This window comes from Caloenas nicobarica, chromosome Z (assembly GCF_036013445.1).
Source record: "Caloenas nicobarica isolate bCalNic1 chromosome Z, bCalNic1.hap1, whole genome shotgun sequence".
Taxonomy (NCBI): Eukaryota; Metazoa; Chordata; class Aves; order Columbiformes; family Columbidae; genus Caloenas; species Caloenas nicobarica.
Genome location: NC_088284.1, coordinates 88,607,472 through 88,634,844, shown reverse-complemented (window position 1 = coordinate 88,634,844; position 27,373 = coordinate 88,607,472). Strand labels below are relative to the sequence as shown.

The window sequence follows — 27,373 nt, the reverse complement described above, 5'->3', positions numbered from 1 at the left end:
GTCTTAAATGAAGCAGAGCTGCAAAAGAACATTTATAGACACTACACTGGAAAGAATTTAACCACTAGTGAATATTCCTTATGTTTTGCAGTTTGGCTTAAGATAGTGTTCTCTCATTCTTCTCTGTTCCTTCTTTTAAACATGACCTGACTCCAATCTCAGGCTGACTTTGGCACCAATACATAAAGTAAATGTACACATCTAATATTAATGACTGTTTGAGTTCTTCTATCTATCAGTGACAATGGGTGAAATCCACTATATTCCCATATGAAATCTGTTATCCTCTTCTGTGATTTACACAAAGCCTTAGTAATAAGTGAGCTGCTGTAATTCAAGTCAATAAATCTCCAGATGACTTGTTAAAGTTATCAAAGAAAATTGTTTTGGCAGCAAGGAGACTTTTCTGACCAATGAAGTTCTGCAAGACTAGAAATATATACACCTACTACAATCTAAAAACAGAGTTGAGACACAAAGAAAAATGTAAAAAAAAGAAAAAAAATCACTCTCAAACAAAATAAGAGTCTGTTACAACCTAAGATTCTTCAGGGTTTGGGAAATACATAGATTTATTTGAATGGAAAGTCTGGTGATGAAGCCTCTTGTAAGAGTTTTAAACCTTACAGTTGTATATCAATAGTTTTAAGATCAGGTAAAGTCCAGTTATAATGCTGATACCCTCACTAGTACTGAATAAATACTTCATGCAGTACCTGGATATCAGTGGGACCATCAGTGAAATAAGGGTCTAAATTTCCCAGTCACAGAGTGGAAAAAGAAAAACAAGTGGCTTTCAGTCATTCTCTAGAACGTATGACTGGCTTCCGCTTAAGCCAGAAGAAAGCCTTATGATTCTCTGTCATGCTGTCTTGTTAGAAAGTGTTATTGCATGCACACTGCAACTGTGTAAGTATGCTTTGTAGATTTGAGGTCCCTAACACTGTCATTCTAGTGGCACAGAATTTTCAACAAATTTTAATGGCAAATATTTCACTTAAGGACTTTTACTTCATGTACTTGTTGCCTATATAAGTATATAAGGACTTTTTGGAAGGCAATTTTAGATGTTTTTGAAGGTGCCAGTGAGCTTAAACCTGGAAGTATAAAGAGGAATATCCTATATATTTTGCATAACTACTGCAACTTGCTGTCCTTTACATGAGCCTACCTCAAAGTAAATTAGTAAAAACATACACCAAAACAAGAATTAGCACACTTATGTGACAGGAGCTCAGGTCCAGTATAATTGTTAATGACTTTTCGAAAAGGAAGCTCACTTTCAAAATGAATGTTGAATCATACCTCAACTCAGAGCCTGCTGTGGAGATAATGTCACAGTGAAGCTGGCATTGCAGCGCAATGTGGTCATTTCCCGATTAGGCTTTACTCAAAGAGTGTAGTTTCCTTGCTTACATATTGAAAACAGGACCCAGATCTCTGACTGGTGGAAGTATACTACATTCATGCCTAAAAGTGGGAAAGGCTGATTGATATTAGGCTAGTTCCAAACCTCTTTTATGCTGGAACTGACAGGCACTGACCTAGCTTACAGGCTGTTCTGAATTGTATAATTTGTTTTCATTCCTGCACTGGTTTTGACATATGGGGATCACCAGAATAGAGCTGCACCTTTAACACTTATACAGGAGGCAGCTAGTTGAGTATGTATGCTTTGTCTGCTGCAATCAGTTTAACCTTATTGTAGTTAACATTTCCCATAAGAAGATTAAAGAATTACTGCAGAAATTAAAAAGTGTTTATAGGGGTTCACAGAAATGGCAAATGTTGAAAAACAATTAGCTCACGTGAAAGAATTATGTTGTTCTGAAATCACTTTGAGGAGACCATCAGTAAAACAGTGTCATCTTTGAAAGTCTAATGGAGCTCTTGGCTATAGAAACCCAACAGTGAGGATCAAAATACCACACTTTTTGATATACAAAGGGGAAATGCCTTACGGCAACAGAAATAAAAAATAATGCCTATGGAAATAAGTAAGATAATCTAATTTTTTTAACAATATTTGCAAAATAGAAATGTCACCCTTAATTCTAGATGCAGTTACAGCATAGAAAAAAAAATTTAAACTGAAACTAAAAGGACCATTCTAACTAATTACGTAGGAGATACAAACAGAATGAAATATAAATATAAATATAAATATAAATATAAATAGAAATAGAAATAGAAATAGAAATAGAAATAGAAATAGAAATAGAAATAGAAATAGAAATATGAATTAAATATATCAAATCTCTTCTCAATATACTTTCAAATTTGTGCAAAAATCTTTACTCAAAGCAGCATCTGCATCTATGGAGTATATATGCACAGCTTCTAGAATAGTGATGTTTTCAGTATTAGAAGAAAGAGCTACTGCTAAGACGTGATCTACATGGATTTGTATAAAATATAACTAGTCTATATACTGTAACAGCTACAATGCATGTAAGAACAAGAAAGAAAATACCAATTTTTCATATAAGAAAATGCTGCAGTTGTATAAAAGAAAGAATAACAACAAAATGTTAACAGTACAGTATCATCTGCAATTGAGTCACAGCATCATCTAGTGGTCAAATATGAAAAGCAGATTTCTAAGTGAATCATCCATTGTTTCCTCTGTTTATTCAAATAAAAACAATCAAAAGCATGAAGAAAATGGCTACTTACACTTCGGGGTGCATTGTAGGCAAAAGCCAGGAAAGCAGTGACTTGATTTAGGGCTTTTAAAAGGGCTACTTTCTCTTTTCTTTTCACAGAAATTTAATAAAGCACACTAACAGAGACAACACGTACTCTTACTCGCTTTTTCTTTAACTGTATTCAGATATACTCTGAATGGAACTAAAATCCTCCACAAAATGTATAAGCCAAATAAATGACATTTAGCAATCATTTTGCAGTCTCTTTAGAGTTATATATATGCTTACATAGTACCTAACAAAATACAGCTGAATGCCTGAAGCTTCTGTAACATCTATACATGACGCAAACAGTCACAGATATTGTAGGTGGTATCCTGGTCCTTTGTGACCTTATTTCTAAGGCTATTTTGTTACACTACACTTTTCATATTAATATGAAGAAAGTTATAGAACTACCACCATGAAAATCAGATTTTCCCCATCAGTTTTGCCTTTTGTGTCTCAAAGCTGCTCTTGTAGTTTTTTTTTTCTCGTTAGTAATTAAAACATTTTGTCCTGAGGCTTCTAAAACATAACAAACGCCTTGCTAGCCTTGTCTAGCTCACAAGAAATTTGGCAGAAAAAATATTTTTGGGAAGTGAATTTGAATAACATGAAATACCACCTATACCTCCTATATTTTTGATCTACAGAGTTGTTATTGCAATAATGACCTGGTAATATAGGATGTTACCCTGTAGGCCAATAAATACAGTATTGCCATTATTAATAATGAGCCTCAGAGTTTCACTGAGTTTGCAAAGCCTCAGGACTGAGGCATGTCAGACTTGCTTTGTTTGAATCCATCTAGACCTACCTGGAGCTTTATCTTAACTTGTTTAGACATTAATTGATTTTTCTTATCAGGTAGCTATGCCTATTTTCATTTACTTTTGTTACCTCTCTACTGAGAAAGAAATTTGATATAAACCATAGTAACAAGTAGTCATTCTGTATAGAATGAAATATTTACTACTCTAATGCAGAAATACAGGCCTAGTATGACAGTAGAGGCCTTGAAATCAATGAGGTGCATGGAGACCTTCTCATCAGCCTCTCAGTTTGTCTGTAATTGTATGCAACCACACCATAGCGGTTGTAGCGGCTTTATAGAAACTGGAGTGCTACACGGTATTTGTAACTTGTATTTTTAATCTATTGCGGAAAAGTAAAAGCAGATTTCGCTCAGAAAACCAGTCAATCAGTCCTAGCTGTACATTAAACAGTTCTGCAAGTCACTGTACAGTTACAGATCAGCTGTTGCATGTGGAGTTTGAGAGCTAAGATGGAATCTGTACTTTGAAGTTATATTAGTCTTTCTTCAACACTAGTCCCAAGAATAAGGCTGAGTACCGTAGTGTTGGATATGGTTTGACAGAGAGACTTCTATTTGTGATGAAGGCATCTTTGAGAACTATATGGTTTATTTTCCCATGAAGTACTCCTGCTTTTCCATAGAGGAAATCTATTTACATATCAGCCAGCTGATGGAATCTACTCTGTGCCATGATCCACAAAGTGAGAAGCTCTGCTTTAAAGGATGCAACTGTAGAAACAGCAAAGTCAACACATATCACCCTGAAGTACAGCTAATGCTGAACAGGTCAACATTTTTGGTATTTTGAGAAAATCCACATATCAACATACAAATGGAATGCAATGAAATTTATGTATAGCTTTGCATGTCTTGTGCCAAATACTTCTTATACAAATATTAGTCACTAGACACTTCTAACACTGAAATCAGGGTAATGATATCACCAAATCCTTTATGATGTATTAATTCTGATTCACAGGTAATACATGTCCTATACTAGACAATCTTTCATTAAACCAAGTCCCTTTTGATGACTTTTTGAAGTAAGGCAGAAAATATATGAATTAAAAACCCAGGATGAGAGTAAAAAAGTCAAATTTGACAAGTGCCAAATTTGTAGCTCTGGAGAACTAAAATATTCCTGTGGAATAAGCCATTTGCTTGTTATACATTCCTCCACCCCCAGATATTTTTTTTCACCTATAATGATTTCTCACATAGCTAAAGATACCATTCCACAGAGCAGGAGGAACAGAAAGTGGGGAAATTGCTGATTGCAGTTGCCAGATCTTGCAGTGTCAAACAGCTTACTGAAAGTAACACGTCAGCTACTTCTGGAATGGCAGTGTATAACTGAGTGTCCAGGCTCTTCACCTCAATGTAAAGCAGCATGTCTGAAACTCCATAGCCCAATGACCTAGAACAAAGTTGTACTTGCATATAAAGTATTGATTTTATTTGGTCGAAAAAGACACTAAGTGTCTTACATAGAAGTATAACATGCAATAAGGCATTGGTCCTGAACCTGACACCCTGTGGGTAAAAAAAGCAGGCTCTCAGCTTATGCAGGGGTGTATTTTATGCTTTCACCTGAAAGGTTCTTGACACTTGCTTTAAGATATGAAATCCATTGCCTTAGCATTAGATGTATAACCTGAGAACTGACTTTGAAAACAGATGAAATGCAGCGTGTAGTTCTTCCCCTCAACACACTGAGTGACAGGTAATTTGTTTTGATTGACACTTCGCTTTAATAGTAGCACTTTGTAATAAAGAGAAAGTGTTACAATAAATGGTTTCTTACTCCTATGCTGCAAGACATGCTTTAACATGCAGATGCTGTCAAAATAAATTTATTCAAAGGCTTGGAGGAAAAGCAACCAGAACCTAACTGCATAAGGAAAGAAAGGCAAAAAACATCACTATTAGAACAAACTCTGTGAACTTTGTTTAAACGGTTAAAGAAATTATTAGAACTTGCTGCTGAGGCTTCTCAGTGTGCAGGGACAACTCTTTCCTTATTCTGATACCGCAGTTCCAGTTGTCACAGTCTGAATAATGTACAGAATACATGGAGAGTAACAAAAGTCTTTCAAGCGCTTCATTAAAGGCAGAAAAAAAAATCTAAGAAAACCAAAGAAAGCAATTTTTCTTCCCTTTAGTGAAGAGATTGTTTTCCTTTAAAAAGCTTTTCTGACAGCTTCTCAAATTATATTAAAAGTTCTGACTGTTCTTTCTGTGGGAAGGAACTTGAATTAAGGTTATTTGGACTTGCTGCTATTGTAATCTGAAGGCTTTTTCTTGTGTCAGTAGAGGCTGAATGCAAAATCAGAAGAGTCAGTAAATTCAAATGTACGGTCTTTCTGTAGTGCTAACTCTAACATGCAATTTCATTAATGAAAGAACGTGACGCCATTATGCCGTGTTATTTATTCTGTGGATTATGCAACCAGTTTGCAGAGCTATTTAAAACTCTGCTTGTGGTGGCCTTCTGGTCCTAGCCATGCAAGAGAGTTCAAAACTGTTAGGTTGCCCTTGGAAAGTCATTTAAGTACATGGGTATACAGTATTTTGTAGACAAGATAAAACAAGCCATATTACCTTGGGCTTATCTTCTTGCTAACACAGCTACTTACCTCCTCACTTAGAGCTTGATTGTGTACAGTCAAGTGGAACATCTACTGGAGACAACAGAAAATACCTAGAGGTGTATATATATATATAAAAAAAAAGAGACAATCAATAATGATAAGAGCAAAGTCTAGAAATCACACACTGCAGCTTTTCTTCAATGTTTAGCCTCTTTCTGGTCTCACTTTATCAGGATGATGATCTAACAGCAACTTTGTGTATCTTAATTGCTCCAAGAAACAGTAGCATCGCTGCTCTCATAATAAAGCTCATCTTTCCCTGTTCAAGGATGCAACAAAATTGTGAGCCTCCTAACTCATACCATTCAAAAGTAAACTCAACTGTTTCAAGTGGACCCTTACATACTTTTAAAATAAATTTAAATAAACCAGTTTATTTTTCAATGTCTCACAGGTTTTCTACTTCCATTAATAACTGTAAAGGACAGGCTTAGTTGGGCTTCTGTTACTTTGGGCAACTACATCTTCCCCTGGCTACTGTTGATTTGATGTCACTAATGGCAACTTTATGGGGTGGGTAATGAATGGTGTGCAAAACATCAGGATATTCTGCAAAGCTGGCTTTCTTGATTTCAAAATTGTTTTCCTTACCAACTCAATAGATTTTAATTGAGAATTTGGAATTTTGTCTTCATTAAGTTATCATATATTTATACAGTCACTTCCAAGTGGATAAAAGGGAAAAAAAAATCACTGGGAGGTTAATTAATGAGTAGAAAAACTTGTATGTTGAGGCTGTAGGACCTTCACTCTTAGGACCTTAGGCTGGATAAAGTCCCAAGTGATGTGGTTGGAATTCAGTGTTGACCCTGCTTTGAGCAGGAGCCTGGACTAGAGATCTCTACAAAAGGATCTCCTTTCTCTCTGACCTGGTTGAGTCTGTATTTCTGACTCATAGGGATATTACTAAAGCACTTGTGCTTGTATTGAAATTTCCCTCTGTGTAAGCAAAGAACTCCTAAACCTAGAATTTCAACAAAACATGATGCATTTGTGTTGTTCAAGTATCTCCAAATTTAACATCTTGGAAAGGAAAAATAAATAAATAAATCACTAGTCACCTATTTTGAATGTGGAGATGAGGGAGAAAGGAATTTTTTAAAAGTTTTTTTCTTTATGCATCTTAGAGAAAAAAAAACCTGTGCATTTGTATTGCCTTGACTTGCATGATACTCTGTTAAACCTCTGCTCTAGAGATGTTCAGCTTCAGCTCCCTGGTCCAACAGGGTGAACAGACTTTAAAAAAAAAATACTCTTTCTTTGATGGGGATTCTGGTGGGTTGAACAGCCATGAGATATTAGCCTTGTTTCCAGCGAAATCGGTCTTGTCACTTTAGTGTCCAATGTCACTAAGAAAATACATATTTTTCTCAGCCTACCCTGACTGGAACTGAGAACAGTGTTTCTTAGTTCTGAGGAAAAAACATATCTGAAGTTATACCATTATTTCACCACCTGGTGACTGATGTGCAAATTAATAATTGGAATGTACTAGAGAGCTACAAGGGAAACAGAGAAGTTTGGTTTGCCTACAGGTTTCACAGACCTGCTGCATAAAAAGTTCTCCTATGTCATCAGCCAGGAGTGAACTAAAAGTCAGGCTCATTTAAACAGGATGCAGCAGCACAGCCACCACAGCCTTGCTTTTGCAATCCTGATGCTCCCGTCTGCTACAATTGCATGTTGAGTAGCATATCCCAGGAAGTCTTCTAGACTTTATACAAACCACAGGCCACACATGGAACTTACTAGGCTGGATGGTGTTAAAGTTCAACAGGCTCAGAAAAAAACCAGTACCACCAGAGAGAAAGAACACTGCCATATTTGCATACTGTGCCAATTCTTCCACCTGTTTCCAAGTTCATAGATATTTCCTAGCTTATACTAATGACAGCAACAAAAAAGGCAGTAATGGATCCTGTAAGAAATTGTTGCTAAATTGCTGCTTTTCTCCTAGATCCTTCTTGAACTTCCTGTGCTTCGACAGTCTTTTTTCTCGACTCCTTCCCAAGCCCATCTGGATGAACTTGGACTGTCATCCGATCTATCCAGCGAGACCACTGTGACCACCCACAATGGCCAGATCTTTCCCCAAATTATCTGTGTCCAGTCACAAAATGAGCACAGCCCAAGAGCCATCAGGTGTATTGCACGTACAGCACCAGGTCCATCATGACTCTTCAAGGAAAGGCAGCGGCCTTGAGGACTTTATGGACTGAAGGACTTATTAGTTCTGTTGAAAGATTCAATAAACATTCCCTATTCACCAGGTACACTGCACAGGTTACAGAACATGTTTTCTCTGAGGCTGGCTTCGATGCGGCCCCGGCAGTCTCAGGCCCCAGCTGTCCCTCAGGGCTCTGCTGCCCAGGGGCAGGGCAGGTCCCGCAGCCTCTGCCCAGTGGCACCAGGCACTGTGGCTCTGTCAGGCCCAGAGCCCATGGCAACAGGGATGCAGGCAGGCGGTGGCTTTAGCAGGCAGCACATAGCTAATTAGATATGGTAAAACCTCAGATTTCAGCGGTCAAGTGTGGAGATTTCCCCTTTTTGAGTTCATGGCCTGTGGCCTCACAAAAAGCAGCTGGCTCGGGATTATTCTGTCTGGTTTTGGTAGCAGCTGGCTGGTGACTGCCTCTGTGCTCACTGGTCATGCTGCAGAATCCTCCTCAAGCCCACAATTACAGGTTGTAATTAGGGCTGTGCCTCACCCCTGCCGCTTGCCTTTGCCACTCAGCAGCTGCCACGCCGAAGCAGCATGCTAACGTCCGCCAGAAAAGATCTTAGTGTCTTGCTGTTCAGGTGAAGTGGCAGCATGAAAAGAGACGCCTCTTGAGCTAAACGCTAATGAGAATGGTGCTTTGAAAGCAATAAAACTTGCTACAACTTAGTCAGAAGGCAAGCGCACATCTGTCATGTGAGAGAAGCGCAGGCACCGCCCCCGCGCGCGCTTCCCGCCTCAGACACCCCACCCCCGAGCCCGCCAGTCTCGCGAGACCGGAGGCCCAAGGCGCTGCCTCCGGTCTCGCGAGACTTGCCCTCTTGCTTCCGGGTGCGCGCGGCGCTCGCACGGGCTCTCCGCGCTGCGATGGCGGCGCCGGGCTGCGAGGAGGCACGGGCAGCCGGGCCGGGATTCGGGGCCGGCCCGGGGCTGGGGGTCGGCCCACCTCACCCCGGCGTCCCGCCTCACCCCGGCGTGGCGCGGCGGCGGGGCCGGACGCTGCTGGTGCGGCACCTGCCCGCCGAGCTGACGGCGGCGGAGAAGGAGGATCTGCTGAAGCACTTCGGAGCGGTGTCTGTGCGCGTCCTGTCAGACCACGGGCGGCTGGTGAGGGCCGGGGCCTGAGGGAGCTCCGGGCGGTGGGACGGGAAGAGAGACCTGCCGCCGGCCCGGGCCGTTTGCCGCCCCCCAGGAGCGCGAAGCGGCCGCAGGGTCAGGGCTCCTCCTTCTCCCCGGCCGGGCCGGGGCGCGCTGCGGCGCGGTGGCCCCGCGGGCGGGAACGCGCCGCCGGGCCGAGGGGAGCGGTCGGGAGGCGTCTGACACGGGGGGCCCGTCTCCCGCCGGCTGCTCGTCCCGTGCCCTTGGCCGCAGCTTTGGCCTCGCCTGTCGTTAGGAGTAAGGCTGTGGAAAAGCAATGTGGAAGGGTCTGTTGGTAGGTGTTGGGGTGCAGTTTCGCAGGTCTGTCTCTTGAAATCTTTATATTTCTTTCTCAAAATTACAAAAGCGTGGGAATGTCAGTCAGGCGACAAATGCCATTTAGAAAAAGTCTTGGATTCCTGCAGAACTGCAGATAAATGATGTCCACATCCCGTGTCAGGGTCATGCTTTCTTTTATAGGATATTAAAAATACAGACTACGTTACAATGATTTTCCTGATAGCCGCTCTTACAACAGTGTTAATGCTTTGGGTTTTTAATACCAAATCATGTGGTGGCAAAATGAAGTAACAAAGTTTGTTAAAACAAATTTAAGTGTAAGATGAACTATGTATTCTGTGAGGATTTGATCTAATTTGGAAAGCTTAAGGCTTTTTTAAGGGAAAATGTTAGTTAGAAACCTTCTGAACTTTCATAGCACTACAATAGTTATGACTTCTGTAGCAGGAAAAGTACTACTTTTAGGAGTTGCTTTGATGAAAATGTTCTGCTGAGACGTGCTGAAATAAATTTCCTTTTTTGAAAAGAGGATTAAACTCTTTTATCAATATGTACTTTCTTGCAGTTTTGGATGGCTTTTGTTCACTAGAAAAGAAATGCTGTTTTTCTGTATTTCTCAAACTGCTGAGTTCCTATCTTGACAATTTTTGTTTTGTTTGTTTTCTAGAAACATACTGCTTTTGCTACCTTTCCCAGTGAAAATGCAGCTGTGAAGGTTTGTATTGGGTTTTGAATGTTTTAGCAAAGCACTTTTCTGAATTGTTCTCTAAAATGTTTTACACATCATCTAGTACTCAGTGTTGGGGAAAAAATGCAGAGCAACATTAATATTAGAGTTCTGTTTCAGTAGGTGCTTGAAGGATTTGATAAAATGAACACTTCTGTAGAGTCATAAGAAAGGTGGGTTGGAAGGGGCTTTTGAAAGTCATCTGATCCAACCTGTCACTTAGAACATGGCAAACTTACATGAATTGAGACTGATCAGAGCCTTGTCCAAAGTGTGTGCATGTTTATATATAAACTATAAATCAAATGTAATATACTTGTCTCCTGTTTAATTGCATATTTGCCATAAAATTCAGACATACTAATGTACTCAGTTCAAGACTGCCTTGAATGCCCAGCTTTTGTAAGAAAACTACCATGTTAATGTGGGACATGGATGCTAAAAAGATGATACTAATAATACATTTAAAATATGAATCTCGTAAAAAGCTTGTGTCCTGAATTTCTCTATTATGCTCTGCTTTTCTTGGTGTGGCTTTTTTTTTTTGTTGTTAAGGCTGCAGTCCCTCTACTGTGTTCCAATGACCTAAGTCTCTGCAGTGGTTCTAGCTGTGCACCCACATCTTTTTCCTTCCTGCTAGCAGGAAAGAGGCTGCTGAAAGCAGGGCTGTGAAGGCAAGAACGGTGCAGAACCACCTGTGTAGTGGCACAGACTTCACAGAAAGCAGTTGGGGCTGCTTTGTCTGGCTAGTTTACCAACCAAAGAAAAATAAGTTACACTTTGAAGTAATTCTCATGTTTTTCCTCTTCATTTTTTTTATTTTCTCCATTATAATTATTTGAAGGCTTTGTCAAGACTGCATCAGCTGAAACTTTTAGGTCACACCTTAGTTGTTGAATTTGCGAAGGAGCAAGATAATGTGCAGGTATTTAGCCAGCCTTCTGTCTCAGAGAATTGTAAAAGGTATGTGCATAATAATTTAGTTTCTATGTTTGTGGTGAAGGGAAGGAAATTCTGTATTCATGGTACTTTTATAGTACTGTTTAGTCAAAGCATAAATTACAAGCATTTAGAAGTGTTAACAAGGAGGTTCAGTTCTACAGATAATTGGCTACATTCCTCCCATTAGTATTGTGTCATTCAGTATCATCGTGAAATAAATCCCATCTTTATTCCTGTAGTTTTTAATATCTTTAATCAGCAGATGGTCCTGTTTGTTCTCATTTACAGAGCAAGACTCCAGTCTGTGTAAGCTGACGTCTGTTGCATAGGTTCCCTGTGTTTAAAAAAAAAAAAAAAAGACTGTTCAGCTTTTTTTGGTGTGTGTCGGGATTATAATTGTCTTCTGCTGTTAAGACCAGGAAAGCATTGCATGCACTGTTTTCTTTCTAATCTAATCAAGAGTCAGGCAGGATTGACACTTAGCGTAACTGTAAGACTCTACTATTATAGCCACTGGCTTCTAAGCTGGAGCTGATTTGCATCTATCTAGCTTGAAGCATGAGGAGAACAAACATAAAACCATCCAAGTCTCTCTTCAAATAATTAAAGGATATGTAATATTTTAAAATAAAAATAAATCAATGGATCTGAATGCTAGTGTGACCAAGAACTGCGATAGTTTGGATTTCAGTTGTCTTGTCAAGTAGTTAATTAAAAAATTAAGTTGTATAGTTAGGCTTGAAGTTTACATGTGTAACATCTAACTAAGTGATAGAAGCTGTGTGGTAGTGCTTAATTAAAATCAACTACAGAGATTTTAGGTTATTTATTCCATTCTCTGAATATTAGCAAAACCGTTATTTAATACCTTTGATTTTATACAGTCTCTGAACAGAGAGTAACATGAAATAATTTTACTTCTTTTCCTGCAAGTAGATTTAAGTCAGAAGTGTTTGAATATAGGGATACTTACTTAAATCTGAATAAATATTTATTTTAGTCTGACTACTATAATTATCCACATGCATTAATTCTTAAGAATTAGTAATGGCTGTAGTAATGTCTTTGATAAAAGATATTAAAATACTAATATATTTCTTTTATTTTTAAATAGATGAGGTTAAACATATTGCATATGTTAGGCACTTTAATTTTGCCCTGTTTTAGTTAATGCTAAATTAATTTTCAGTTCAGAAGAACCAGTGAAAGAAGAAGAGAAGAAAGAACCAAGCTGTGTTAAAATAGAGAATGGAATTGCACCCAACCATGGGTTAGTGTGTGTTTTTTGTCTTAATTATTGTATTCTGTTACAGTTTAACTTGAAATAAGTGTTATGCAGTGTTCTGTTTCATAGCATGCTGCTGTTCTACATACATAGCCAAGTTTAGAACCCTCATGTCTGAGTAGTGTCTGGTGTTTTGAGCTGTGAAGTTGTGGGCTGCAGAATAGCCTTCTAGCGCTATGCATTGCTTTCTCAGGAGGAGTGTGAGGACTGGGTAGGTTGTCCCAGTGTTAACAACAGAATACTGTTGACTTTTGTCTTTCCAGAGATTTCTTGTTCTTTTTTCCCCCATTTGCATTTTTGCATACATGAAGAATAAATTTATTTTGGGGCTAGTAAATCCAGCACTTTGAGCATTTAGTTCATGATGGTTGTACAGCATGCTATTCTGTGGTTTTGTTTTTGGACATGTTGATTGTTTCTGTGTGCTGTAGGCTTTCTGCATGTGTTGGTACTTACATTGTGCCCAAGCCCAGCAAGTGTGTCGTGCGTTAGGGGACTGTTCCCTGATGTTAGACATGATGTAAGTGGCCCAAAACTGTTCAAAGGGAAACAATATTTCAGTGATACTTCAGATGTAATGAATAGTTAAACCTCTAGTAATCATTAATTGTTATCAGTCATTATGTGGCAGTGGTGCTAAGATGTCTTGGTTTTCATCTTTTTTCCTCAGCCTCACCTTTCCCATCAATTCTTGCCTTAAATACTTGTATCCACCTCCTTCAAGTACAATTCTAGCAAATATAGCAAATGCCTTGGCAAGTGTGCCCAAATTTTATGTCCAGGTAAGTGAAAAATGGCAAAAAAAAAAGTATAAAAATAAGAACATCTCCTTTTTCCTCTTTTAGCTATCTACAGAAATAATTTTTATCATAGTAAATACTAAGTTATCTTTGCTGTGATAGTGTTAAACTGTTAACTTTTTATTATGTTGAGATAATAAGATTTCATTAATACTGAAGACTTAACTGGGTATGATCATCTTAATTAGATGTGACTTGGGTACTTGAAATTTCATTCTGAGAAGATGCTTTACTTTTTTTGATTAGCCTTTTTAGGGTGTTGGGCATATTTACTATTAGTGTTGGATCTCCAGTGCAGACTTGCACATTGTTTAATAACCAATGTAGTTATGTCTTCATTAAAACTACGCAGATTTATACCTGCCAGAAGTTATCAGCTATGATACCTAGCAAGGAACTATTTTCATTTATATATTTAGGTATTTATTTATTTGAAGGAAATCTTACTTATCTTGCATCATTTCAGGTACTTCATCTTATGAATAAAATGAATCTTCCTCCACCTTTTGGACCGATTACTGCTCGCCCTCCCATGGTAACTTTTTTAATATGTTTTAAGTACCGTAAAATGGATTTGCAGTTTAAAATGTTAGCAACATGGTGGGAGATCTGAGTCCAAACTTCTAAAAGTTGGAGAAATTTCTAGAGGATAGCAAATACTGCTGCATTTCATTGGGTAAGATGCACATGTTAGTCTTCTAAAGGAATCTTTTTCACTGTACTTACAACAAAGAAATATACCTGTATGACAGCAGCACTGGAATATTTCAAACTGTTGAGTATTAAAAAAAGAAGAGGGAGGTCATAACATCCTATGACAGATGCAGGAAATAAAGAATACCATTAGCCCATTGCCTTACAAAGATGTATTAAGTTCTTTGATTTGTGTGTTTATTTGGAGTTCTGATTAGATTCAGATTGATAGTGAGATCATACAGCACTTTTGTATTTAACTTGCTTTGTCTCCAGGATGTTTTTTGAAAGAGGCAGGGCTGAGGGAAACCGGCAGAGGCTTATGGGGAGCTCTTTCTGAAGGGAAATAGAAATACCAGCTCTGTGGTCTGAGTTCTGTATTGCTGTGATAGAGTAGTTTGACTGCCAGTGGTAGACAAAGCAAATGAGGACTTGCATTAATAGTGGTGTCTACAGTATTTGGATATAGTGAAGTTGTGCTCCACTGCACTTGGTGTTTGCCCTAACAAAACACTTGCTTCTAATAAGAGGGAAGCTGACTGGTAAAGAAAACTATGAAATAAATCTGTCAAATAAGTGAATTCACACTGTTTTTCTGGGAATAATTTTATTTGTTGCCTGGTATTGGGACAGGTTAAGCACCGTGAATTTAATGGTCATGTGAAAGAGTAGTAAGGTGAGAAACCTCAGAATTCATGGAGCAGTTTCTAAAAGGCAGAGAGCATTTCTAATGCCAGAAGACATCAGTGCCTAATGGAACTGATGGTGCATAAAATTAGCTGTTAAGTGTAGTTAAGGCTGTTGAAAGTGATGCTGGAGGTGATTTTGTACATAGAAAATTCCTAATATGTGTTTTTTGCAGTCTCAGTGAAAAAAAGATTCCTTTCATGAAGTCCTCTCTCCTTACAGAAATAGAACTGTAACTTGGATAGGTGGTGGAAGGTTCAGTGTAGAAACTGAGACGGCTTGGGAGCTTAGGCCTCCTACCATATGTTTTGACCATATTCTTCTCAGGAAAGTCCTTAAAGCTGAATGCAAAGTAAAAACCCAGGGCCATGGTTGCTTTTTGGTTTAAACTCCTCAAGTTAGAATGAGAACATTCAGTGTTACGCTTCTTGTGGCAAGTTTTCATTAGTAATGTAGTTTAGCAAAGTAGCATCTAGATCCCTAAAAACATACTTTAGAAAAACCTACTTCTTGTCATCTTCTGATTTAGTGATTTGGCTATTTTTATTATGGAAAGGAAGAAAATGTTTAATTACCTTTTTTAAACTTTTTCCCCTTAATTAGTATGAAGAGTATTTACCAGTGCCTGTGCCACCTCCTCCAATCCCACCTCTGCCTCCTGAAGAGCCTCCTTTGCCTGACGAGGAAGAAGAGCAACTATCTAGTGGAGATGAATCAGAATATGAAAGTGATGATGAAGAGGAAAAGGAGAGGTATGCATTTTACAGCCATTTGCTAGCTTTTGGGCTTTTTTAAAGTGGTGGTTTTACTTTTCTAGCTTCTAGTTCAGCAAATGGTAGAGTCTGTTAACATTTGCAGTACATAGATAATCTTTCCAGATGCTTAGGGAAGCTCCAGAGTGACTGAAAAGCAGGAGAGCAGTGCTGTTCTGAATCCTAGTAAGAGAAGGAAAATGGCTAAATGGTATGCAAATCGTCATTTGTTCCCATGTCCAAAAACCTAACAAAACAAAAACTCAGAATGAAGATAGAGTGCAGATATAAGGAATTAATAATTAGTTTGTTTTCGGGAGTCTTCATTTTTCTGCAACCTGAATCATATGTGCATTCTGACTTCCAAAGCGTTCTTTGTACATCATTGTCTGTTCCTAGGAGTAGTAATAATGAGAGATTGTGTGTGCTGAGGATTCCCTTGCAGTTTTGGGACTGAATTATATTGCAGCTGTTGGTTTTTTGTTGTGTGTGAGTTGGTTTTATTTTTTTAAGCTTTATATTCATACTAAATGAAGAAGCAGTTTTCTTTATTTGCTACTTAAACTGAAAAGTAAAACAGAAAGTCCCTATGCTATATTCAGAAAAATACATGCACGGTGAAATAGTATTATGAAAAAAGAATCGTAGAACGTCCTGAGTTGGAAGGGGCCCACAAGGATCATTGAGTCCAGTTCCTGTCGCTGCATATGACAACTGGACAGTTCACCTCATGTGTCCGAGGGCGTTGTCCAGTATCTTCTTGAACACTGTCAGGTTTGGAGCCATGACCACCTCCCTGGGGAGCCTGTTCCAGTGCTCCAGCACCCTCTGGGTGAAGAACCTTTCCCTGATGTTCAACCTAAACCTCCCCTGGGACATCTTCCTGCCATTCCCTTGGGTTCTGTCATTCATCACTAAAGAGAAGAGTTCGGCGCCTGCCGTTCCTCCTCCCCTTGCGAGGAAGCTGTAGACCACGATGAGGTCTCCTGTTAGTCTCTTCTCTGGGCTGAACAAACCAAGTGACTTTAGCGGCTCCTCATTTGGCTTCATCTCCGAACCCTTCACCAACTTTGTAGCCCTCTTCTGGGCACTCTCTAGTAGCTTAATATCTTTTTTTATACTGTGGTGCCCAGAACTGCACACAGTGCTCCAGGTGAGGCCACACCAGCACAGAGTAGAGTGGGACAATCACATCCTTTGAGTGGCTGGCAATGCTGTGCTTGATGCACCCCAGGACACGGTTGGGCATCTTGGCTGCCAGGACACACTGTTGGCTCATGTTCAACTTGCAGTCAACCAGAACCCCTAGATCCTTCTCCACAGAGCTGTTTTCCAGTCTCTTGTCCCCCAGTCTGTATGTACAGCCAGGGTTGCCGTGTCCCAGGTGCAAAATCTGGCATTGCCCTTGTTAAACTTCATGTGGTTGGTGATTGCCCAGTTCTCCAATTTGTCCAGATCCCTCTGCAGGGTCTTTCTGCCCTCAAGAGTGTTGACAGCTCCCCCAGTTTTGTGTCATCAGCAAACTTACTAAGCAATCCCTCATGTCCTGAGTTTAACTTGTTTATAAAGTCACTGAAGAATGCTGGCCTTAAGATGGATCCCTGTGGAAACCCGCTAGTGACTGGTCACCAGCCCAACATTACTCCATTTACTAGAACCCTTTGAGCCTGGCCTGTCAGCCAATTGCTCACCCACTGCATTGTGTGCTTACCCAGCTGTGTGCTGGACATCTTGTCAGGAGGATACTGTAAGAACCAGTATCAAAGGCTTTACTGAATCCAAAAGATCACATCAACAGGCTTCCCTTGGTCAACTAGGTGGGTAACTTTGTCGTAGAACAAAATTAAGTTTGTCAAGCAAGACTTTCCCCTCATGAACCTGTGTTCGCTGGGACCAATGACTGCGTTGTCATTCAGATGTTTTTCAATAACTCCCAGAACGATCTTTTCCATGGTTTTACCAGGAACAGAAGTGAGGCTGACAGGCCTGTAGTTGCCAGGGTCATCCCTGTTGCCCTTCTTGTAGACTGGGACAATGTTTGCCAGCTTCTAGATGACTGGAACCTTTCCAGATTCCCAGAAGCATTGAAAAATCACGGAGAGAGGTCTCACTATGATGTCAGCCAGCTCTTTAAGCACCCTTTGATGAATCCCATCAGGCCCCATTGACTTGTAGGGATCTAGCTGGAGTAGCAAATCCCGTACAAGTTCTGGATTGATTGGGAGTTTATCGTTCTCACAGCCATGATTTTCCAACCCAGGGTTATGGAGGCCCCCAAGTCCATTATCGGCGTTGAAGACTGAGGCGAAGAAAGCATTAAATGTCTCATCTGTGTCCCTGTTAATAAGGTGACCATGCTCATCAAGTAATGGGCCAATATTATTTCTAGTTTGCCTTTTGCAATTAACAGATTTTAAAAAGCCTTTTTTATTGTCCTTCACAGTACTGGCCAGCTTCAATTCTGATTGAGGTTAGGCAGCATGAATTTCCTCCCTACAACGGTGAGCAGCATCTCTGTAGTCTTCCCATGTTGCCTCACCTTGCTTCCACTGACAATGTCATTTCTTTGTTTGCTGTATTTCAAGCTGGCTTTTTGCCTCGTCTGCTAGATTTTCAGCATTTTGGAATTGCCTGGTCCTGTGCTCTTAGTAGGTGATACTTAAAAAACAACCAACACTGGTGGACCACAACACCTTCAAAAGCTTCTTCCCAGAAAGGTTCAGCTTAGGGATTCTTAGCATTCCTACAGCTTCAGTGTCCTAATTAGGTGCATGCTTGGGAAAGGAAGGGGCATCATGGAACTCATTACAATTTTGATTGGTCACTTAAGTGTTTTGTGTATATTGGTTTGCTATGTTTGCTATGTGTTACAGTTTATTAATGTAGTTTTGGTCTTAAGGTAGCCATATTTATAACCATATCTGAAAAGTTGTATTTCAAGGGCTTTAAAGAAGAGAGAAAGGTTTTCAAAATTAGTATTTTCAAATAAACTGTAAACCACTCTGGTTCTTTTTTAAATGTTGTTTTAAACAGAATGACCAAGTTGATGGAATTAGCAACGCTTCAGCCTAAAAGACCAATAAACACAAAGAAGCGTGGTGTTAGAAAAAGGCAAAGAATTAAAGACTTATTGAATGTTCCAGTGTGTACTCCTCACAGGTTTGTATTATTTCTGTGGTTTTTGCACTTTTTCAGAAGATTATTCCTTTTACTACATGGTGTTCTCTGTATCATGTTCCTTCAGTGTTGCTGTTTTAAAACAAGCATTTTTCACTGATATGTAAATTTGGTAGTGAAGTTGGTCTTCCCTTGTCCTCATGCTTGGTTGTATTGCTTTAGAGGTCAACATTTTCATGTAGTTTTTACTCAAGTCTGCTCAACAGCCTTTATCTGTAAAGTGTAGCTAGTTCAAGCTCTGTGTTTCTCTCACTATCAAACTGATAAAAATCCCTTTTTCATAAAAAAGAAAATTTTCATATCACAGCCCTGACAGAAGCAATCTGGGTTTATTGTTTGGGATACTTCTTAAAATAAAAATCTAAAATAAAAATAGGATGATTTGGTTTAAAATAAGTTTTTGTTTTTTGAAACTGCAGTACCGTAGCACAGCAGGCACCAGTGTTGTATTTCTTTGTAGCGATGATCAATTGTGAATGCATTTTTACTAATAGCGTCATACTTTCTCCATGTGATTTGCTGTATTTTTTGAAAACTTTGTATATTTTCTACACTATCTGAGAGCAGCAGCAAGGCCAGTTATTTTTTGTATTCAAGTTATTGATAAAGTTTTTCATAAGTGCTTGTACTGTAGTGTGGTGTGTGTCGTCTTTTTTTTAAATTTTTTTTTGCTCTGGTTGCCAGCCTTCTGTATTTGCAGTGTTTTAGTCAACCTGAACTGTATTGGGTGAAATTTATGAAATAGAGACCTTACGTATTTGTGGTAAACAACAGCATAAAATTATCTGTAAAAAATCTTGTATTACACTATGCATTCATTAGTGTCTGAATCTTAATTAACACTGTTGTTTTAAACAGTAATTTGCACCCTACACTGTCACCTTCAGATGTCTTTGAGCAGCCACAGCATGTAGGTCATAGGAAAATTGAGTTCAATATTACTACTGACATCCCAGCTGTTCTTCAGATAAACTCAGAAAAAGAAGAAAAAAATGGTAAGAGAGTTCATACTTCAAATGTATTTAGTATTGAATTCATGCGGTTTCAGTGTGTAGGAGGATGCTGAAATTTAGGCCTGGGAATAATTTTCTTCTTTTGTATTGGAACTTTCATAAATAGTATACATCGGGGTTTAAGAACACCAACTTGTGTCTTGTCTGCATTTGCTGGTTTTGCCATGTTAAAGCACAGAACTCTGTGCTTTGGTATAGTAAAGGATCTAGATGATCTTAAAGGTCTCTTTCTCTCCAACATGATCTGTGGGTTTATGGTGAATTGCACTCTCTCTTAAACGTTAAGGTGTTTTTTAGCAAATATGTTGCAAGTGCATTCTCAGTATTATATAGTGTAATTGAATATATCAGGCTAATTTCAGTTTTCCTTCTCCAGCTCTTATAAAGCATCGTTCAAGTGATTGCCAGCTCCTTCTTGGTGATGCGCTGGTTATCTGCTCTAAAAATGCCGGGTGATAATAGCAATGAGGTGTGATGGTTTCTTACAGGGTTATGGTCAGTCTCTGTTTCTTGGTACTTTACAGGTCTATACAGATTCTTGGAATGAAAATGAGATAAACCATTGAAATGGATACAGGCTTGAACAGCAAGGCTAGCTTTACCTTAACTCGTGTGTGCAATGGTTTTTCTTTATACTACAGTTGATTTTATAGGACTATATAGAGCAGGTGTGTTTGTCAAACCAGGGCTTAAGATGCATTTCTTTAAGGATATGTCCAAATTGCTTTACAAAGTAAAACTATAACTATATTAAAATCTTACTGAAAAGAGTATAATTTTTTGCTTGCTGTTGATCCTCTTGTGAATAAACATATAAACCACTTACATAATGTGTTGAAATTTCAGATCTTTATGCAGCCACAGAAGAAATCAATAATACAGGCTTTGGAAGGATTTTCCCAGCTCCTAGCTCAAATGATAAAATGGAAACTGAAGAGGAGGAAGATGAAATACCATCAGAATTTATTTCTAGAAGGGATCTAGAAAAAAACAGACTTTCTAGAGAAGGTATAACTGTGAGAATACGTTATCTAATAATAGCTCTTTGAGTTGTTGCAAGAAATAGTTAAAATCAGTATTTCCTTTATTAATTGATCATATATTAAATTTAGTTATTTTATACTGAGCAAAAATATTAAGTAAAATAAGCTAAAACATAGTCTGTTTTTCTGTCTTCTTCAAGAAATGGAAAAATTTTCTGTTTTCAAAAACTATGAGCCAGGTGATCCAAATTGCAGGATATATGTGAAGAATTTAGCTAAGCAAGTTCAAGAAAAGGTAGGTAAACAAGCAAATAAAATATTAATCAAAAGGGCTTTTTATCAGCTTTCCTCTTATACCTACCATTTAATTTCAGGATCTCAAGTTCATTTTTGGAAGATACGTTAACTTCCAGTCAGAAGAGGAACGAAATATGTAAGTTAATTTGGTCCCTGGTTAAAATTAAGCCTTTTAGGTTAAATTCTATAATACTGTTGAAAATTGTGATTTAAAAACTAGTCATCTTTACTTTTTTCTTTATGCTCTTGCATAAAGAAAAGACGAGTTCCATCTGAAAATCTTAGTTTATCACAAGTACGGAAATAGAATTATTTTTTGAACAGTGTCTGAAAACCATGCTATTTTGCCCTTATATTTTTTGTTACCAAATATACGGTTTATTGGCTGAGTGACACGGAATGAACAGTGTAGATGATCGTGTGTTTCTGATTATTTTGCATGTGTCACATTTACCATAGTTGCACACCAGTTTGCTGTCCTGCAGTCTAATGCCACTTTTTATTAAATGGTTTCTCCAGGCAAAATGGTCTACAATGACATAATTCCTGCTTGTAGGCTCTGCTCCTGTTTCTGCTATTTCTCCAACTGGAAGCGTTAGAATTACATTTGTACTGTGAAATATGAAAGTGTGGTTAAACATGAGTCATTCCCTATTCTCAATTTTGCCTCTAGGTTTGATATACGTTTGATGAAAGAAGGCCGTATGAAGGGACAGGCTTTCATTGGACTTCCTAATGAAAAAGCAGCTGCTAAAGCTTTAAAAGAAGCAAATGGATATGTCTTATTTGAAAAACCCATGGTGGTTGTATCTTTTTTCTTCAAACATTTACATTATATTATTTGTAATCTGTCCGTCAATCTGTAGTTTTGCTGTCATAATGTTCTACTAATTGGAAATCTATGGAAAGAGGAAATATCTTAAAACCAGGCAGCATAGCACAATGTGCTATTGTTAAGTTTAGGATAACTGAAAAATATATAGAAGCACCTCTTCTGAAATAGGAAAGTAAATGTGCTTTATTTAAGACAATAAAATTGTCTTCTCTGGTGTTAGCTCTTTGATCCTGCACACACAGTATAAAAGACAATTTAGCTTGTATGACCATTGTATTTGAATTAAGTAGGCTTTTGACTTGGTTAAGCCTGTGTTTGCAGAATTAAGAACATAAAGAAGTGGTTCCTCTCAGCGGTCTCTGTTTAGACTGCTTCTCCAGCTGGAACTGTCAGTTACTTTTTGGGCCTGTGTAACATGTTGGGATTTCTACACTTTTTGATTGCATTGCCCTATTTTGTGTCTGTGAGTCCTTTTTTATTTTTCACTTAAATGTTTCATAGTTAATTTCTTTGTACTGTTGTTCACTCCAACCTCTGTTCCTTTTAGCTTCTTTTTCCTCCCAACTGCCTACTGAGACATCAAAGTTATGGAATTAATGTGCTGGGATGGAGGATTGTAAATATCAAGCATTTATCCTGCTCTAGTTGCTCTGCTTGCACCCAACCCATTCCCAGTTAGTCCTCCTTATTTATTAGTATTGTAAACTCTTGGACAGGGTCTCTTAAAATTGTTTTGTACTGCAGATCAGTGAAGTCTTAATCTTTGACTGATAGACACTATTGTTATAATATTGAATACTGTAGTGGAATTGATTCACAGAGAAAGGCCACTTTTTAAACTCTTGCTTAAATAATATTTCTTTTTTGCTTCTTGATTGACGTCCTTTTATCATTGACGCTTTTAGTCCTTAACAGAATCTTAGCAATTTGCTCGTTCAGCTAGGCCAAAACAGGATGCCAATGAAGGGAAAAGAAAAAAGTAGAACACTGCACAAGGTATGGATTCTCTGCCTGAAAATAAAGAATTTGTTCATTTGTTTTGTTGCTGTTTGTTTGGTTTGATTTATGTTTTTAGTGGCATCTTTAGGAATAGTGATGGTGGGGGGGAAATGTTCCATACATTTTTTTTTTTCTTAAATGTGCAATTACATCAGAAAACCAGAATGCAAGGTATATAGTTGGTTTAAGTTTAAAATGTTGCATCCTCCTCTGTTTAGAAACTTGGAGACTGCCATTTCTCTAATCCTAGGGTAGTTGTCAGTTTCTGTAATCCTTAATCTGGGGAATTTAATGAGAATAATTCTGCAGAATTGGACCACTTATCTTTTAGTAATCTGGGGCTTTGGCTTTGAAAAGACTTGCTTCCTTTATCTTTCCCTTCTGTCTCTACTGTTGTAAAGTGAACCTGAAGAACTGTTTCCAGCAATTAACCCACTTTTGCTAGCTCTGTAAATGGACCCTTGGCTTTGCTAACTTTGGAAAATGAGATCTTAGTGCTGTTGCAGCGTGTCTTAAACTTGTCTGATTTAGGAAAGGATATTGTGTCAGAAAGTGCCATTTAATTATTAATCAATTGATCAAGGCTTCCTTTGCTGTGGAATGCATAGGTCTTGATTTTTGCCATTTTTGTCTAAACTGGATGGGAAAGTAACTGTTAGCAGAAAGTAACCACTATGTAACTATTCGTGTCCTATAGCTTTGCTTTACTACTGCTTACTCTAAGTATTTGCTTTATATGAGAGTAACTCAAGCCAAATCAGCTCTAATTTAACTGTGAGGGGTTTCATGGACTAAAAATATTTGAGTAGTGAACTGTCTCAAATTATTGTGTGAAATAGCTGGTGCAAGAATTAGAAGCACTTATTTCCTAATCTGCACTCTCTGATAGATCAGCTCAAATTTAAAGGGCATTTAACTTAATTACAGATTACAGTTGGGCATCACCCTGGTTATGCCTCCACCTAAGACCAAATGAGCTCAAAGTTTAGGCTGAACGCTTCTGAAACATTCTACTTAATCCATGATGTGTTTTTAATCTGGATGTTTTGATCATTGTTACTTTGGGAAAAAAACCCTGAAGTTTTTAATAAAGAATGTGAACAGCTGGTTTTTGTTTTCAAAAATTTGTTGGAGACCCCACAGTATGGTTATTGTGAGGGTAGTACTTATCTTTATAACAACTAATTCAGTTGTAGGATTCTTGTTCTGTCGGTTGTCTAAGGATTTTTTCATCAGATTATATTTGAGATTGTTTCCCTCATTTCTGAGATGCTATTTCGTTTTACCAGTTCCTATTTTGAGTTATTGATTTGTGGTTTGCAAAATCTTTATTTTATCAAATCAAAGATCAGGTTTTTTTATAGGCATTCTTCTGTATTGGTCATTGAAAAAGACAAACGAGCCTTGGCTAGAGTATTCCATAAGGAACAAGGGTTTATGAGAATGTTTCAGTCTTGTTTCTTACTCCTTCCGTGTTAGAAAAAACCTTGCATTTATATTATTTTATCCAGTATCTCATAAGAAGAAATTTCTTTAAATGCAAAAAAGAAACTCAAAGTATTTTAGCTATTGGAAAGCCTTATAAATGAAGTCTGGACACTTCTTTTAGGAGTTGCATGTCTTTCCAACTAATTTTATACATTAAATCTAATTCTGACTTCACTGAACATGCTAAATAATACTTGAATTACATAAAGAAAATAATGAGGTGTTTGTTTGGTTATTAATCATGTTGATGGTCAACTTGGAAGCTTTTTTAGAGTGAGCAAACACATACTTATGCAAGACTTGTGAACCTGAAAGTCTTCCATGAGTTACCTTGTTGTCACTGGTTTAATGCGTCATGGGGTAGAACTTCTTCCTTACCTCGATCATTTATATGTAAAGATCACAGAATGTGCCAGACTAATAGAAATCTCTAGGGATACATGAGGTTTAATTAAAAATACTTACTTCACTTCCCAAGTAATGATGAAACTGAGCACTATGTCTGTGTGACTATGTTTTCCTGCTCCTGACGGAATATTCTGATGGATGTTGATTTATGATGCAAAATTCCATGATAGAAATCTGAGTATGTAAGGAAGAACAGTGACAGAAGAATCTCATTGAAAAATAAATATGCATATAAACAAGTAAATGCAAACATTTGAGGGACTTAAAATTGATCTGTATCCTGTGTCTCAATTTTTTTTTTGTTTGATTGGGTTTTTTTAACAACTAAATTGACAAAAGTTAAACTTCTGGTTATTTTTAAACAGGAAGAAACTGTGTTAAATTAATGAATGTTATTATTTTTAGTATTTTCTCTACAAAGGTTTCATCCTTTTTAGAGACAATAATATACATGGTTTATAAAAATACTATGTAACTCCTTGCTGGCTGAAATGACTTTTTCTTGATGTACTAGCAAAAATTTCAGTTAGTATTTGGGGTGCCTATTTTTTCTGTAGCTAAAATACGACTTGTTGTGAGAAAGGTTATGTAGAAGAAACTGATGTTGAGAGGTCTCCAGCTGCTTCATAGGGAAGAAGTGACTTGAAAGCCTGCATTGAATGGAAACACAATTGGGTTTTGGACCTGGTGGAAAAAGTGAGTCTGTAAAATGGCAGACTTGAAGGAGAATTAATGAGACAGAAAAATCTGGTGTTGTCCTAGTAGTTCAAGTTATCAAAAAGTATTTACTTTTGGATATGGAGTTTAGCGCTGGTGGACTCATCAGCTCTCATTAAATCTCGTAAGGGGTCAAAACTGTATCTTGTCGAAGAAGCATATTTGCTTTTGGTAGGTAGCATAAAGTTGTGTATGCAATACTGAGAATCAAGTAAAATTAAACCACATTCTGCTGTTCTTCTTTAGAAACATTCCTGCGTAAATACTGCAGTAATACTGTCATGCAGAGTGTATCCTTTCTTGTTGTATCCTTTTTTTGTGCGATGTTTCCCATAGCACTCAACTACATCTAAGTTTTCATATAGAGTAGGTGTGGGGAGGAGTTTACATATTTTATAACTTGAACTAACCTGGTAATTTTAAAAGCAAAGGGCACTTTTTGGGGGGGTGGGGGGAAAGTCAATGAGTTATCTGTCTTGTGTGAATAGACACAATGAAGTTTCCTTGTTTTAAAATGTGGCCTCTACCTTCTTCGTCAAACTTGCTAATTTGTGGTCCAGTTCTCTAGCTTGTATGAGCTAGAAGTGTTCCACTGATGTGCTTGGAGCTGTGCTGAGCTCACACTGAGGATGTCTTGTTCTTTAAATACATATGATAATAATACATTGGTTAAATATGTTGCAGAGCAATTCTTAATAATATGAAAGGGTTGACTGATAATTTAGATCACTTGATGATTACTGTTGTCCTGATATTTGAGAAAAAATCTGTAGTTGACTTAGATCGTACATTCCTTACTCTTTCCTTTTTTTATTAGAGAAGAAAATCTAACAATCTCTTGCAATGAAGTATTTAGAATTGCACTATCAATCAACTATTAATCAATCCTACCTTTTTGCTGTTTTTTTTTTTTTTAAGACTGTTCTTGTTCTCTGCACTGAGGTAGTGTTAGCTTATTGTAACATAAAATTAATATAGCCTGTATCTATTAAGTCAGATTTTTTTCAGACATTCTGCACTTTTCTAAATACTAAGGATTTTTCAATATAGTTGTCAAAAGAAAGCATAACTACTATTTTCTAGTTGTTCTTACTTTTAACATGCCTTTGTGATGTTCCAGGTCCCTTTTGTGTTCCATCTCTTTCAAGTATGATCAAGCTGGGGAAGAAGCAGTGTAATCATCGAGACGCTTGAACTGTGCGTAGTAGCAGTTCTAAAGTATTTAAGGCAGAGTATAAATTTTCTCATCTTAAAAATTCCAGGTATCTTTAAACTATCACAAGACTTACATGATGAACATATGTTACTTTGCTTGTGAAATCTCTAATAAATTATTTCCATGGTCTTCATTTTGCCTTTTCTCTTCATTTTGACTTTTGTTGTGGGGTTTGGGAGGGGGAAGGAGGAGGAAAACACTATTTTTTGAAGAGGTAAACAGTCAAATTATAACTGTGCACCATGTTCTAGATGATTCAGAGTGTATATTCATGTGCACGTACTTGAGTGTGATGTTTAGCTGTTAGCGTTTCAGGGTAAAAAGATAAGAATCTAAGGATAATCTCATTTTAGTGTAAATATTTTTCTTGTTTTGGAGACTAAGCAGGAGGACTAGTGCACTGGCATGAATTTGTACTGTGAAATTAGGCACATTTTCATTGTTCAGCCACCATCTTGAAAAATATCACTAGTGAGACTAAAGTCATTAAAACAAGAGTAGCAGTTAAAACTATTAAACCAGTGTAGGTGTGGTCCTTGCC

General features: G+C 37.8%; 1 protein-coding gene across 2 annotated transcripts; it reads left to right on the top strand.

Annotated features, from left to right (window-relative positions):
• The first annotated feature begins 9,243 nt into the window (after nt 1-9,243).
• Nucleotides 9,244-26,952, top strand: RNPC3 (RNA binding region (RNP1, RRM) containing 3). Of its 2 annotated transcripts, none has more exons than XM_065656305.1 (15): nt 9,244-9,483; nt 10,481-10,528; nt 11,385-11,503; nt 12,672-12,752; nt 13,438-13,549; nt 14,034-14,102; nt 15,551-15,699; nt 18,733-18,858; nt 19,735-19,871; nt 20,736-20,897; nt 21,073-21,167; nt 21,247-21,305; nt 21,843-21,975; nt 22,928-23,000; nt 26,737-26,952. In XM_065656305.1, exons 1-14 carry the CDS (start codon nt 9,244-9,246, stop codon nt 22,985-22,987), a joined length of 1,590 nt encoding a protein of 529 aa, XP_065512377.1. In that variant the 3' UTR covers nt 22,988-23,000; nt 26,737-26,952. The 2 variants fall into 2 exon arrangements, with proteins under 2 accessions (XP_065512377.1, XP_065512378.1); XM_065656306.1 differs by lacking the exon at nt 26,737-26,952 and adding an exon at nt 25,863-26,049.
• Nucleotides 26,953-27,373: the final 421 nt, after the last annotated feature.

Excerpts from the sequence above, each read along its gene's own strand:
- RNPC3 (XM_065656305.1), top strand. The coding sequence starts at position 9,244 with ATGGCGGCGCCGGGCTGCGAGGAGGCACGGGCAGCCGGGCCGGGATTC. Across the intron at positions 18,859-19,734 it reads CCAGTGTGTACTCCTCACAG|TAATTTGCACCCTACACTGT; the intron begins GTTTGTATTATT and ends TGTTTTAAACAG. Across the intron at positions 20,898-21,072 it reads AAACAGACTTTCTAGAGAAG|AAATGGAAAAATTTTCTGTT; the intron begins GTATAACTGTGA and ends GTCTTCTTCAAG.